This window comes from Coenobita brevimanus, chromosome 81, assembly GCF_032717465.1.
Source record: "Coenobita brevimanus isolate Jiangsu-jjx chromosome 81, ASM3271746v2, whole genome shotgun sequence".
In the NCBI taxonomy this organism is placed as follows: domain Eukaryota; kingdom Metazoa; phylum Arthropoda; class Malacostraca; order Decapoda; family Coenobitidae; genus Coenobita; species Coenobita brevimanus.
Window position 1 is genome coordinate 185,899 of NC_137034.1, and position 14,076 is coordinate 199,974.

At 43.0% G+C, this 14,076-nt stretch overlaps 1 protein-coding gene across 1 annotated transcript in view; it reads right to left on the bottom strand.

The window, feature by feature from the left end:
* The window catches only part of LOC145409525 (uncharacterized), a 160,057-nt gene that overhangs the window by 130,535 nt on the left and 15,446 nt on the right, over positions 1–14,076 (bottom strand). The window contains exon 2 of the mRNA XM_080279915.1: positions 10,093–10,213. Coding sequence (XP_080136041.1) covers positions 10,093–10,213 — 121 coding nt within the window. The remainder of the gene's footprint in view (positions 1–10,092; positions 10,214–14,076) is intronic.

Here is a 14,076-nt window from a genome sequence, read left to right on the forward strand (position 1 = left end):
GTTTGACAAACCAACCTATACCAAACCAATTTTGGCCAACCTAACGTTAACCTACTATAATACCTGACTTTGTGGGATGACGAAGGTGCGACGTGTGTTCTCGAGGCACTTGATATGACCCTAAAAAAAAAAAAAAAAAAAAAACTGGTTCAGTCTGCGGCAGCCCGCTACTGATACCAGTCGTCACGAAGCTGGAAAATTATTCGTATTTGTTTGTTTTTATTTTTTTTTCATTTGTATCTTTTAGCAACATGTATACAATCTATCTATCTATACCAATATATATATATATATATATATATATATATATATATATATATATATATATATATATATATATATATATATATATATATATATATATATATATATATATATATATAATACTTCTGGAGGCTCAGCACAGTTCACATAAGAGATCTAGTCCTACAGTACGACAACATAGGCACAATCCTGCTGATGGGCACTGGGCTGGTTTGCACATAATGCACGAATAGGGCCTAAAAAGAGACTGAAAAGTGCCCTAGAAGTTTCCCCAAAGGACCCTAAACAGAGGCAAGATCAAGTAACATCGCTTAGAATCCCATTAGACACCGAGAGGATTGCTGGAGCTGCCTTGGGGGCTCTAGTTTGGACCAGTTCTCTGTTGGGATGCAGTAACTTAAGTAACTCCGGTAACTAAAGCGACCCGGTGACAAAGGCCGACTCCTGTAGCTAGCGAGGTCCGGCAACAACAGCGGAAAGACTAATTCGAACTAAAGAAACTCGAAAATAGGGTAGATAATCAGATCAGGTCGACAAGTACAAGTGGGCAATTAGACAGATAAAAAGATACAGGTATAGATAAATTGGAAGAAAGACAAGCAGAAAGACGGATAGATAGATACAGACGAATACAGATAGATACAGAGAGAGAGAGAGAGAGAGAGAGAGAGAGAGAGAGAGAGAAACAGATGTCAATAAAGCCCCCCTGGAAGGCCTGGAAGGAGTTGTAATGTCCAGAACGTGACACAGTAAAACGCCAAATGGACTGGAATGCCTAGAGGTAAATTCCTGGAAGCCCTCAATTCCAATCATGGGGGTTTTGACTGGAATTATGGAAAAGAATGGTGCTCTCTCTCTCTCTCTCTCTAGGTCCCGGCTTCTTTGTCTTTCTCGTTCTGTATCTCTCTCCCTCCCCCTCTCTCGCACTGTGTGTGTGTGTATATGTGTGTGTGTGTGTGTGTGTGTGTGTGTGTGTGTGTGTGTGTGTGTGTGTGTGTGTGTGTGTCTTGCCTGACTCCGCATCCTGCAATGTATGACCGGATAAACATGACCTCCAGGCACTTTTGTCACTACTCAACAACAATCTTTTTCGCACGACACATTCCCCACACTCATATACTCTCCATCATCGTTCCACCAATTTGTTCTCGATCTCTGTCTGTCTCTGTCTGTCCCTGTCCCTGTCCCTCTGTTTCTATCTGTCTGTCTGTCTCTCCACTTCACCCTTCCTCACGCACTATCCAACCCTGTTCTTTTACTTTATTCTTAGTCTTCCTTATCTCCAAGCTTTCTATGCCTCAGTCGCCTATGTGTATCTTTGTCATTAACTCTCTACCATACACCAATATAAGACAGTCCTAGAACACGAGGGGTCTAGCAGTCAGTTTAGGCCAGTATCCCCGTTGGTTAAGGAAGCTCCCTAACACGTTTTCCTCAGCGATTTATTTTGCTTAGTACACCTTGCCCCTCTTCTGTGTTGCTTAATTCTAATGTCACCATACTCTGCATAAATAACGTACAAAACTATATTAACCGACCATATCCAAAAGTAAATCGCTACGGAAAAGGTGTTAGGGAGACTTCTTAATTGACGAAAATACTGCCCTCCCTGTTTCTCGGGTATCACACTCTTACATAATATATTCTCTGTCCCCTTTTCTGACATCTGTTACACCAAAATGGCATGGATTGCTATGAGGAAGCTATAAAGTTTTCAGTATTTATGTAACATTATTTAGATGCACAATTTCATGGCTAATAATCACTGCTTTTTTAATTACTTCATATTCTCCTCAGTCTTTTGGTTCCTCTTTGTTCTTTCTTTGACTTCCCTTCTTCCAACCATCTAATTCTCATACATATTTTCACCCAGTTCTCTCTTACATTTCTTCCAGCTGTTCTATACTTATATATTTTTAAGTTAGTATACACAGTTTCAGTCAGTCTCTCTCTCACCATTCGCTCAAAGTCCACGACACACCATCGTCCCTTATATGCTCCCCAGTATATATTCTCCAGCCTTAGCCATTCACCTTACTTTTGGCCTGCCCCTGTCCTCTCAGTCATAGCATTCTCCTGCATATTTTCAGTCATTTACTCTCCCTCCGTTTGTTCAATAAAACCACTTCAAAGAAAAATGTATTTGCGCCGTTCAGGATAGTTTTCTCGTGGTCTTAGTAGTCTCCCTGGACGTCTTATCAGTTATTTTGTTCATCTGACACACTGATAATCTCGTGTATATTGTGTGACACCCAATCCCCATTATAACCCCATCTTTAGGAGAGAAATAAATAAGAATGAAGACGACGATGATGATGATGATGATGATGATGATGATGATGATGATGATGATGATGATGATGATGATGATGATGATGATGATGATAATGATGATGATGATGATGATGATGATGATGATGATGATGATATCTGAGGGAACCTATGTCGATGAAACTAATCTATAAATAACGCACAGGACAAATGAAGGGTTACTATAAATAGGGATCCGGGGAAAAGTAGGCCAAACTTAAGGCGATAATTTTTGGACAAATATTGAGTAAAATGATAATTATCAATATGGATCTATTCTTAACACCTACGGAACTAGAATTACTGATGCCTGTATGTGTAAATTTTGAAGATAATTTTCGTCCACAAGATCATCAGCAACTGTAGCTTTGACACGGCTGAGAACAAGATCCCCTTTGATATAACGTGTAATGCTCGAAGTTAGCACACGAGTAACCTCCTGAAGACTGGAACACTTCTCCAGGGACGTCCAGTATATGCAAAACAAGTCGTAAAGGAAAAGCTTCTGAGGAACTTTCTAAGCCAATAGGAATGTGATCCTTGAGCTAGGCCTACCTCTCCTCCTCCCAGCCAGATCCCACGTCCGTAATATCAAAACTAAGAGCGCAGGCGTAGGCAAACTTCCAGTCTGACGGTCATCTATAGAACAACTGTTAGTATCCGATGTGGTCAGCCTGTAATATCGAGCTTACTGTTGTTGTTGTAGTTCCAGGTTCAAATCAAACGTGTCCCCAGTGGAATGTAGGCTGCATTTACTCTCTTCCTGCAATCCTTCTCCTCCTTTCGTGGGATAGAGAGGGAGCTGAGAGGTGTATGTATAGCAGGGCACTGGAGTCGCACGTTCATATCAGTGCCACTACAACCCCCATCAGAGAGCCAGACTAACTAAACATGCCCTGCTCTTACTGGGGTTTCGTACAAGATCTTTAAAATTCAGGGGGCTTGCATTCACTATCGCCAACTAAGTTTTAATAACAGGACGATCCCTTTCTAATCACACCACATTCTCGAACCACCTCATGGCCAATTTCTTCCTGCCATTCGAAGTCCACAACACATCACTCAAACTCATAATTCCAAACTTGTCCTCCTTTATCTCTCCTCCCAAGCACATCGCTCTAATGCACTTCCTCAATCAGTCACTCTCAAATCACTTCCAGTCTTATCCTCATCTTTCTCTCCTTCCAACCACCTCACTCTCATACACTCCTTAACTCAGTATCTCACGATCTGTTCGCTCCATATGACCAAATCACCAAATCATCTCAAAGTAAATGAGAGTTGGGTGGACAGAAGAAGAAGTAAAGCAAAAAGGTGGAGGGACAAGAGAGATTATATTATTAAGGATGAGGGTGGTGAGACGTGGATTCTGATTGGTCCTTTACACTGTCGTCTGTCTCTCTGTCTGTCTGTCTGTCTGTCTCTCTTTCTCTCTCTCTCTCTCTCTCTCATTTTCTCAACCCCTACAGTCAGGAAGCGTCCCTTTTTACACTACTCTCCCTGCAGACGATTTCATTCAGACATGGAGAGATTTTTCGGGCTGGAGAGGTTAGACGCGTGTGTGTGTGTGTGTGTGTGTGTGTCTATCAGCTGGTGTCAGTTTGTCTTTTTCTGTGTTCTCCTACCCCCCTATCTCTCTCTCTCTCTCTCTCTCTCTCTCTCTCTCTCTCTCTCTCTCTCTCTCTCTCTCTCTCTCGCCTGAAGATAGGAAGAGGCAACCAGCAAAATAAATCACTAAAATTACGAGGTTAGTCAATTTTCCAATCTCCCTTTTTTTTACCCCTATGCTCAGGCCACCTCAAAAAATCCATAGCTCTCTCTATACCTCTCAGTCTATAATATTCCGAAAATACAGGTTAATTTGAGGATATTTTAAAAATCTTCATCTTCACCCACATATATCACTCTCGGTAAAAATGGCTTCTTCCTCCTCAAAAGTCAAGAAGAGTTACTCCAAGATTTGACACGGAACGAATTCCTTTAGTATTTCTCTCACTCTGTGTGTGTGTGTGTGTGTGTGTGTGTGTGTGTGTGTGTGTGTGTGTGTATCTCTATCAGTCGGTGTAAATTTGTCTTATTCTGTACTCTCCTACTCCCCCCTTGTGTGTGTGTGTGTGTGTGTGTGTGTGTGTGTGTGTGTGTGTGTGTATCTCTATCAGTCGGTGTCAGTTTGTCTTTTTCTATACCCTCCTGCCCCCCCCCTCTCTCTCTCTCTCTCTCTCTCTCTCTCTCTCTCTCTCTCTCTCTCTCTCTCTCTCTCTCTCTCTCTCTCTCTCTCACCCCCAAAGTCCCTGGGGTGAAGAAGTGGGAGAGCCAGAGTTTTGGGTCAGACGTGGGGTAAGGAAAACTGGAAGCCATAAAAGAGCAGTTACTGGAGGACAAGTTGGGGCATTGGGGAGAGGGGAGAGGGGAGAGAGAAGAGAGGGGAGAGGAGAGGAGAGAGAGAGAGAGAGAGAGAGAGAGAGAAGGAACCTGGGGGAGAGGGGGAACAGTTATGAGGAGGGATGTGGGGAATGGAGAGTGAGGGGGAGAGGGGGAAGGTGAAGGGAGAGAGGGAAGGGTAGAGGGAGAGAGGGGAAGAGCGAAAGGAGAGAGGGAAAGGGTAGATGGAGAGAGGGGAAGGGTGGAGGGAGAGAGGGGAAGGGTAGAGGGAGAGAGGGGAAGGGTGGAGGGAGAGAGGAGGAGGGTAGGTGGAGAAAGGAGAAGGGTAGAGGGAGAGAGGGGAAGGGTGGAGGGAGAGGGGAAGGGGTGGAGGGAGAGAGGGGAAGGTGTCTGGGGTAGAGAAGTGGGGAGAGAGAGAAAGGAGGAGGGATGGATAGAGAAGATGGTATGGGAGACAGGAAGGAAGGAAGGGATGGAGAAGAGTGAGGGGCAGGGTGGGTGAGGGGAGATTTTGAGGAAAGCTCGGGGGAGAGAAGGGTGGGATATGAGGGAGAAAAAGGGAGGATGGGAGATGAGAGGGATGAGGGAGGGGAAGAGGACAGAGAGCTAAGGGGAGAAGAGGAGGGTGGTGTGAGGAGACCAGAGAGTAAATGTTTAAGAAGGAGAGAAGGGGAGTGAGGAGGAGTGAGATGTGCAGGGGAGAAAGAGGGGAGGAGAAAGGAGATAGGGGAGACAGGAGGAGGTTGATAGGATGAAGAGGAAAGAATAGGGGGAGGGGAGGAAAGAGAAGGGATGGGAGGAAACAGGAAGGAAGGAACAGGAGAAAAGAGAAGGGGCAGGAAGTGGGAGAAGAATAAAGGGGGGGAGAGAAGAGGAGATAAAGAAAGGATAAAGGGATATAAGGGAGGGCAGAGAGAAACTGGGAGGTAGGAGAGGGGAGAGGAGAAGAGGAGGGAGGACAGGATGTAATGACAGTGGGGAGGAGAGGAGGGAAAGGGAAGCAGAGGATGAAAGGGGGACAGGGGAAGGACAAAAGGAATGGGAGAGATAGAGGAATGGACTGGATGGGAGGATAGGAGAGAGGAAGATAGTGCAAAGGAGGAGAAGGGAGGAAACAGGAAGGGAGGTAGGAAGGGAGGGGAGGGGCTATGAGGGGAGAAGAGGGATCAGGAGAAGAGGGGAGGGACCAGGAGAGGAAGGAAAGGGACAGGAGGGGAGGGGAGGGAGGGATATGAGGGAGGGCAGAGTGAAAGGAGGAGGTGGGGGAGAGGACTGGAGGAGGGGACTGGGGGGAGGGGCCTAAGGGGAAGGGAGAGGGTACGAGGAATCATCTAAAGTCAGAGGTCAGGTGGGTGCATGACGGGCCAAACACGATAAGGGAGTGCGTGGCAGGTGAGACATGACAAATGAGGGTATGGCAGGTAAGGTAACGGCAGGTGAGGCATGACAGGTGAGACTGGAGAGGTGAGGCATGACAGGTGAGGCATGAGATCTGAGGCGTGACAGGTGAGGTACAACGTACAAGTTTCCTAAAAGAAAATCAGAATGTAAAATTAATAAGAAACAGAAGCCTGTTTAACTGTTACAGCTCTCTGCCAGTAATTATCTACATGTAATTAATAGAGCGGCTGAATCGGTAGAGAGGCGGCCTGCAGTCCTGATGGACCCAGGTTCGAATCCCAGCTGGGGCAGGGAACAGTTTAAGGATTTGAATTTCATAAAAAGCAGACTTTCCTGATCTACCAGATGACCCGCCGACATGTCGTAAAAATACCCCCGCTAATACCAATACACCAGTCCTGTATGAGACAGCCCTAGCATGTATTCAATATGGACGGTGGGTGTTAGTGCCGAAGTGGTGACATGTGGAGGTGTAGGAGGACTACTGGGCCTTGGGATAGGCTACTGTTCCCGAGATATAGGCCCTGAAGCCTTTGCCCAGAGTCGTACACATAAAAAAATAGAATAAAATAAAATGAAGAGGAAACAGAATAATTACTGAATGATAAGGAATTACGCAAATAATAACAGAGCGATTAAGGGGCCAACAATTAATAACATAATGGCAATATCTAAAATAAGATTAAGTAATTTGCCAAAAATGGAAAAATCATGTGTAATATTAATTTAAGGATTATCATTAACATGTATTCTTTTTGTGTGTGTCACGAGAAGTTTAGACACCGAATTTTGATCCCTTCCCTCCCTCCTTTCCTCTCCCTTCTATCAGCTTCCTCTTCCTCCCTCCATTCTTTTTCACCTCCTGTCCTTTTCCTTCCTCCTCTTCCTTTCCTCTCATCCTACCCTTTTCCCTTATTTTTCTTCCCCTCTTTCCCTCCTAGTGTTTACCTTCCCTTCGTGTCCTATCTCATCCTCAGTCCCCTCGTCCACTGCCCTTCCTTTGATCCTTTCCTCTGTTATCTTCTCTCTCTCTCTCTCTCTCTCTCTCCTTGCCCTCATTCTCTTCCCTTCCAACCCCTTCCCCTTTCCACGTTCTCTCTTCCCTCTCTCCTGTTTCCACGTCTCTCCTCCAATCCACTTGTTCCCTCCTTTTCCGTCCCTCCTCCTTCACCTCATCTTTCCTCCTGTCCCCATTTTCTCCCTTCTTTCGCTCCCCTGCCATCCCACCCTCCTATCCCGCTGTCTCCTTCTGCTGTATTCTCCCCTCCATTTTCTCCCTCCACTCTCTCCTTCTTCTTGTTCCTCTGCTCCTATTCCCCTATCTCTCCTTATCCCTTTCTTCTCCTCCCCTCTTCCCCTCCCCTCCCCTCCTCCCCCCTGTAAGGCTGGTAGGTGAGGTGTGATGATGTTGCACAGGTGAAGCGACTCTGATGGCTACGTAATTAGCTGCCTGCTGTCACACCTGTCATGTCCTGCTTCGCCTGTCATGTCTATCAGGTCCTGCCTCTCCTGTCATGTCTGTCAGGTCTTGTCTCACCTGTCATATCATGTCCTGCCTCACCTGTCATGTGTCATGTCCGCCTCACCAGTCACATCTGTCAGGTCTTGCTTCACCTGCCATGTCCTGCCTCACCTGTAGTGTGTCATATCCTTCTTCTCTTGTCACATCTTATGTTCCTGCCTACCTAACTGCATAAATAATTCCATCCAACAGATATTTCATTCTATTTAGGGCACACATAGCTATACATAAGCGTGTGTGTATGTACGAGTATATGTATGTATACAGCACGGTATATATATATATATATATATATATATATATATATATATATATATATATATATATATATATATATATATATATATATATATATATATATATATATATAATGTTTGTGTATGCATGTATCTATGCCGTACATATATTAGTCAGTATAACGCATAAATAAAAAAGACCTCTTACAAAGTCATGCGCACATTCATGTTAACATACACATATACATACATACATACACACAAACTAACACGTGCACACCAACTGCCCGATGTGTGGCAATCGTTTTGTTCACGTAAATGCTGTCCCCTCCCCTCCCTCCCCTGCCCTCCACTCCACACCCCTCCCCTCCCCTGCCCCACACCCCTCCCTTCCCCTGCCCCACACCCCTCCCTTCCCCTCCTGTTCTTCCCCTCCCCTTCTATCCCTCTCCTCGCTGTCCTCTCCTACCTCTTATCCCTCCCTCCCCTCTTATCCCACTCCTCGCTCCCCTAGCCTAACCCCTTTTCCCGCTCCTCCTTCAAGCCCATTTTATCCTTCCGCTCTTCTCCTACCCTCCATCCTCCATCCTGACCTCTCTTATGCTTTCTCCTCTCCTATCCTTAATGAAGGGGTAAGAGCAGGGAGGGGAGAGTGAAGGGATGTTAAGTTACAGAGTTAGAGGAAGGGAAGGTGAGGGAAGAAAATCATAAATCACAATAAATACAAGTTCCCTTACCTCTGTGCAGTCAGACGCAGGTAAAAATAACTGAAATCACCTGGCACATATCCACACAATATTTTTTTCCCATCCTAAGTAAGCAGACACCGTAATCAACACTAAGCTTTAAACAATAACATACAGCAAACGAAAATAATAATAAAAAAATAAACTAATTACTACTCGCAAAGTCTGAAAAGGGAAAAAGTACGGTAACATGGTCCTCGCTTCAGTAAATATCCAAAGGGCGAGATACGTATACTATTGTGCACTTTGTTTAATCTAAGGTTCCTAAGCCTTTTCCATCCCCGCTTATCTCCCGTCTGTGTGTGTGTGTGTGTGTGTGTGTGTGTGTGTGTGTGTGTGTGTGTGTGTGTGTGTGTGTGTGTGTTCAGCGTGGTTTATGGTTAAGTGTAGTTAGTTTTGAGGGTCGATTTGACTAGTAACCAAGAAGACTCATTCCTACTCCATACCTAAGGCCCAAGTTTCATGGATCTACAACTTAGTATTCAAGCGGTAGGAGTGGCCCAGTTCCGTCAGATGAATACAAAACCGACCACATAATATCATCAAGAAATTTCCACCGCAACCAGACACACCAATGATGATGAGATGACAAAGTTTGGTGCTTATATGAAAAAAATAAATCATTCTTCGAAGTTTGGATAATTTTTCTCACCTTCCTCCTTACGACATCGCCTTTTGTAATGTTTTTTTTTTTTTTAAATTATCGAACGCCGTTTACTCCAGGTAGGGGGAAGAGTGTTAGAGTAAAGGGATTAATGAACGCTGTATCTGATCTCTCCATTCTGAAAATTTTGTCTTAAAATCAATTAGCCCGGGCCATGGACGTCTCTCTCTCTCTCTCTCTCTCTCTCACACACACACACACACACACACACACACACACACACACACAACTGCATCTTCACAATCAGCTGTCATCTCAGTGTAGCAAGTGTCTGGCCTGTATCCCGATTCCTATACCTTACTTCATTGTTTATTTTAGTTGCTTTCTCCCTCTTCAGTATGTCTTCCTGTCCTCCTTTTGGCTCTTCCAGGTCTTAATGTCTTGTACTCTCTCTGTCTTCTTAATGATTATTTACTTTTGGTTTATAAGCTTTTCTGTGGATGATGGTTTCTGTTCGTCTCCCACGCTGTCTTACATTATCATATTTTAACATTCACAGCGTCTCATATTCTCTCTCTCTCTCTCTCTCTCTCTCTCTCTCTCTCTCTCTCTTTCTCTCTCTCTCACCTGTGTATGTTGTAGAGGACCCTGAGATCATCGAGGTAGCGTGCGGGGTGAAGCTCTGCCCTTTCTTTCTCCCTCTGTATATCTAGGAGGGAGTGGACCGCCCTCAGCTTCCCTCCGCCCTCTGGACCAAAGAAAAATGGACCACTGAATTATAACTGACAGGAGAAAAGGATAATATTATAGCTAACAGGAAAAAGAAACCATATTATGACTAACAGAAGAAAAGGACCTCTATATTATAACTAACAGGAGCAAAGGACCACCATATTATAATTAAGAGGAGGAAAGGATTACATTATAGCTAACAGGAGAAAAAAACTATATTATAACTAACAGGAGAAAAGGAAGACTAACATGAGAAAATGAATTATAACTTAACAGGAGAAAAAGACCACTATATCATAATTAACAGGAGAAAAAGATCATTATATTATAACTAACAGGAGAAAAGGAAGACTATATTATAACTAAGAGGAGAAAAGGAGGACTACTGTATATTATAACTAACAGGAGAAAACGAAGGCTATATTATAACTAACTGGAGAAAAGGACCATTATATCATATCAACAGAAAAGGGTTACTAATACGAGAAAGGCATAATTAACTAACTAATATGCGAAAGGGATTACTAACTTTTTACTAACAGGAGAAAGGGAATTTTAATGTATTACTAGGAGAGAGAAAATACCTCCAGTACATACTGTATATATATATAGAATCACAAGAAAAGGTGGACCGCCAAATTATACTTAACAGGATGAATGGACCACTTCTTTACACCAACAGGAAAAACTATCTCCATTCTTTGGACCAGGAAAACGAAAAAGGTGAACCGCTTAAGTGTTCAGTAATAAGAAAAACGGTCCAGTGATTGCAAACGAAACAGACAGCGATCAAAATTTGCAAGTGAGAGAAAAAAAATGCATCACTCTAATTACAACTAACATAAAAAAAAAAAAATGGATTTCATAAAGATTAGGGGAAATTAATAATCGAATTTAGGCAATGGGAATATCAAAGGCTTTACTGAGGAGTGGGCGAATATGGGAGTCTGTTGATATTATGTACTACGTCATGTGTCTTGGTTTCGTATTCTGGGAGGATAAGGAAACCCCCTAACACCCCTTCCTTGCCGATTTATTTTTGAAGCTCCTTAACACCTCTGCCTTAGAGATTTTTTTTTTTAAGCTCCCTAACACCTCTTCCTTGGGGATTTATTTTTGAAGCTCCCTAACACGTCCTCCTTAGCGATTTATTTTGGATATGGCTGGCTAATATCGTTTTGTACTTTATGTATGCAGAGTATGGTGATAGTTGAATGATTTAAGTAGCACATAAACGGAGGGCAAGGTGTAATGAGCAAAATAAATCACTGAGTAAGAGGTGTTAGGGAGCTTCCTCAACCGACTAGAGCAGGAGTGAGGAACGTCTGAGTTCCGGGCCGTATAAGGGCCGCAAGACTATTTGATTAGCCCCGCGAGGCAATTCAAAATGCAATTTCATAAACTCATATATATATATATATATATATATATATATAATGGACTGAGCTACAGTTGATAATTTTGTATGGCTCGCGAATGATGTTAAAAATATCCTAATGGCCCTTAACTGGAGAAAGGTTCCCCACCCCTGGACTAGAGGAAGGATGACGATGACGATGCCTAAGATAAAGATGAAATGGTGATTAAACACGAAGATAAAGAGGAAGAAAGAATACGAAGATGAAACTAAACACGAAGGTGAATATAGACATAGAGAAAAGAAAGAGAGGAATACAAATGAAGAGTAACAGGAAGATACCGATAAAGATGAAAATGATGATGATGAAAAATAACCAAACGAACCAATCATCCTTGCTCCCCAAATCTCTCTCTCTCTCTCTCTCTCTCTCTCTCTCTCTCTCTCTCGTGATGTGCGTTTTTTTCCGCTTTACGCGTTCTATTCTTTCTTTTTTTTTCCACCAAGCGTCAATTCCTTTTTTCACAGCAAGCGTTCAAGCATTTTTTTTGTTTACCACGCCATTGAGTTTCTCCTTCCTTTTTTTTTCCCCAATACTCGTTCATTTTTTTTTTTCTTGTTTCTACCTTTTGTGTGTGTGTGTGTGTGTGTGTGTGTGTGTGTGTGTGTGTGTGTGTGTGTGTGTGTGTGTTAACAAAGACGAACATTTTTCCCCTTTGCCCTTGGTTTTACTGTAAAGCATAGTAAACCCCGCAGAAGACCTTAATTACCACATAATACGGAGTGGAAAAACGATTAAATATAAATTATGTACGATACACACGACGAATCTGAAATGGAGCTGGGGCCAACCACAGCCTTGCTTCATCACAAGATTTGTGCTGTGAATAGAACTGCGTTGTCTGCTGTAAATTTAATAAGAATTACGTGAGAAATACGACTTTTTGTGTCTGTTGTGTATTTAAGGAAAAGCACTGGCACAGATTTTAATATAATGTACGGTACTGTAGTCTATGCTATCCAAGGGTTTGTTTACAAGGCTCTGCTTGTAAGTACATCACATGTGTGTATGTCTTGTGAAGTGTGAACGTCAATTATGTGCATGAACAGTAAAATTCAATATAGTGCACGGCATTACGTTGTAGGTTTGCGATTACACGGAATTAGTTACAAGTGTCAAACACGTGGGTGAGCTAGAGTGCATTTGGACTCGACTAGTTTAAACAGGTATCGCTTGAGATGGTTGGCCAGCCCATATTAGCCTAATTTCCTTATACAACGAGTCCGGATTAGGTGGTCTTACTATCAGTCTCTCTATCAATCTTTCTATGTTTTCCTTTCTCCATTGCATTAATTACTGATTAGCTTGGCAAAATCTTACCAAGTTTCAACAACGCATTCATTATCCTCCGAACCCATCTAAAAACTACAGGTTAGTTTCTTAAGAGCTCATCAAGTTTTATCACAGCTCTGAAACAAAGTAAAAGACCTGCTGAGCGCTAGGCTACTGTATCGCTAAGCAAGGGTCAAAGCAGCAACCCCTCTGACCATAACAGCCCTCGCAACCACTCTGCTCCCGCCCTATAATAATCACAGAGCCACTAACTCTCCTGAAAACACTCCCTCCCCTTCTATACTCAACCAACCCCTGTCTCACTCCCTCCTGCACTAAATCCTATACTCCTTTCTATACTCATTTACTTTTATACTCAGTCCTGTACTCTCTTCTACACTTATTCATTCTTACACTCAGTCCTTCACTCTATTATTCACTTCTACACTACATCCTGTACTATCGTCAATTTATACATCCAGTCCTAACACAGTCACTCTTACTTCTCATCTCCTACTCTTTTCTGAACTATTTTTGTTTTTGTTTTACAATGAACCCTGCACTTCTTTTATTCATTTCTGCAGCCAGTCCCTACACTCATTCACTCTTACAGCCAAACCTGCATTATGTTTTACACTTTTGCATCCAGCTTCTACACTTTTCAATACAAAATCACTCACAGACCTAATTTGAAACGTGTCTCTACATTTATATAATTTTACATCTAATCACATATGCACTTGTACATAAATATGGTCCTAATCCTCCTACACTCTCATACACTTGCTCCTCCTACACCTAATCTAATTTACTATTCCTACAGCTTCTCTTCTGCAGTCATTCATTCTAAATCACCCCAAACAATCAACACCCATTCACTTTATCCTTGACTTCTCTCTGTGCCTTCATTATCAGCACTTGCCATCTCTCACGTACTTTTGTAATGCTATCGTTCTCTGCCTCTCCTCCTCACCCAAGATCTCTAGCCATTTCTCTTCGCTTAATTTCTTCCTGCCCCACTCCCTCACTTCAGTTCGTAATCTCTCCTTCACTCATATATTCTTTGTTTTACTCTTCTCTGTCATACTCATCTCTGCACTCTCTCCTCGCTTTTTCTATCTCTGCCTCCGACTCTCTCTCTCTCTCTCTCTCTCTCTCTCTCTCTCTCTCTCTCTCTCTCTCTCTCTCA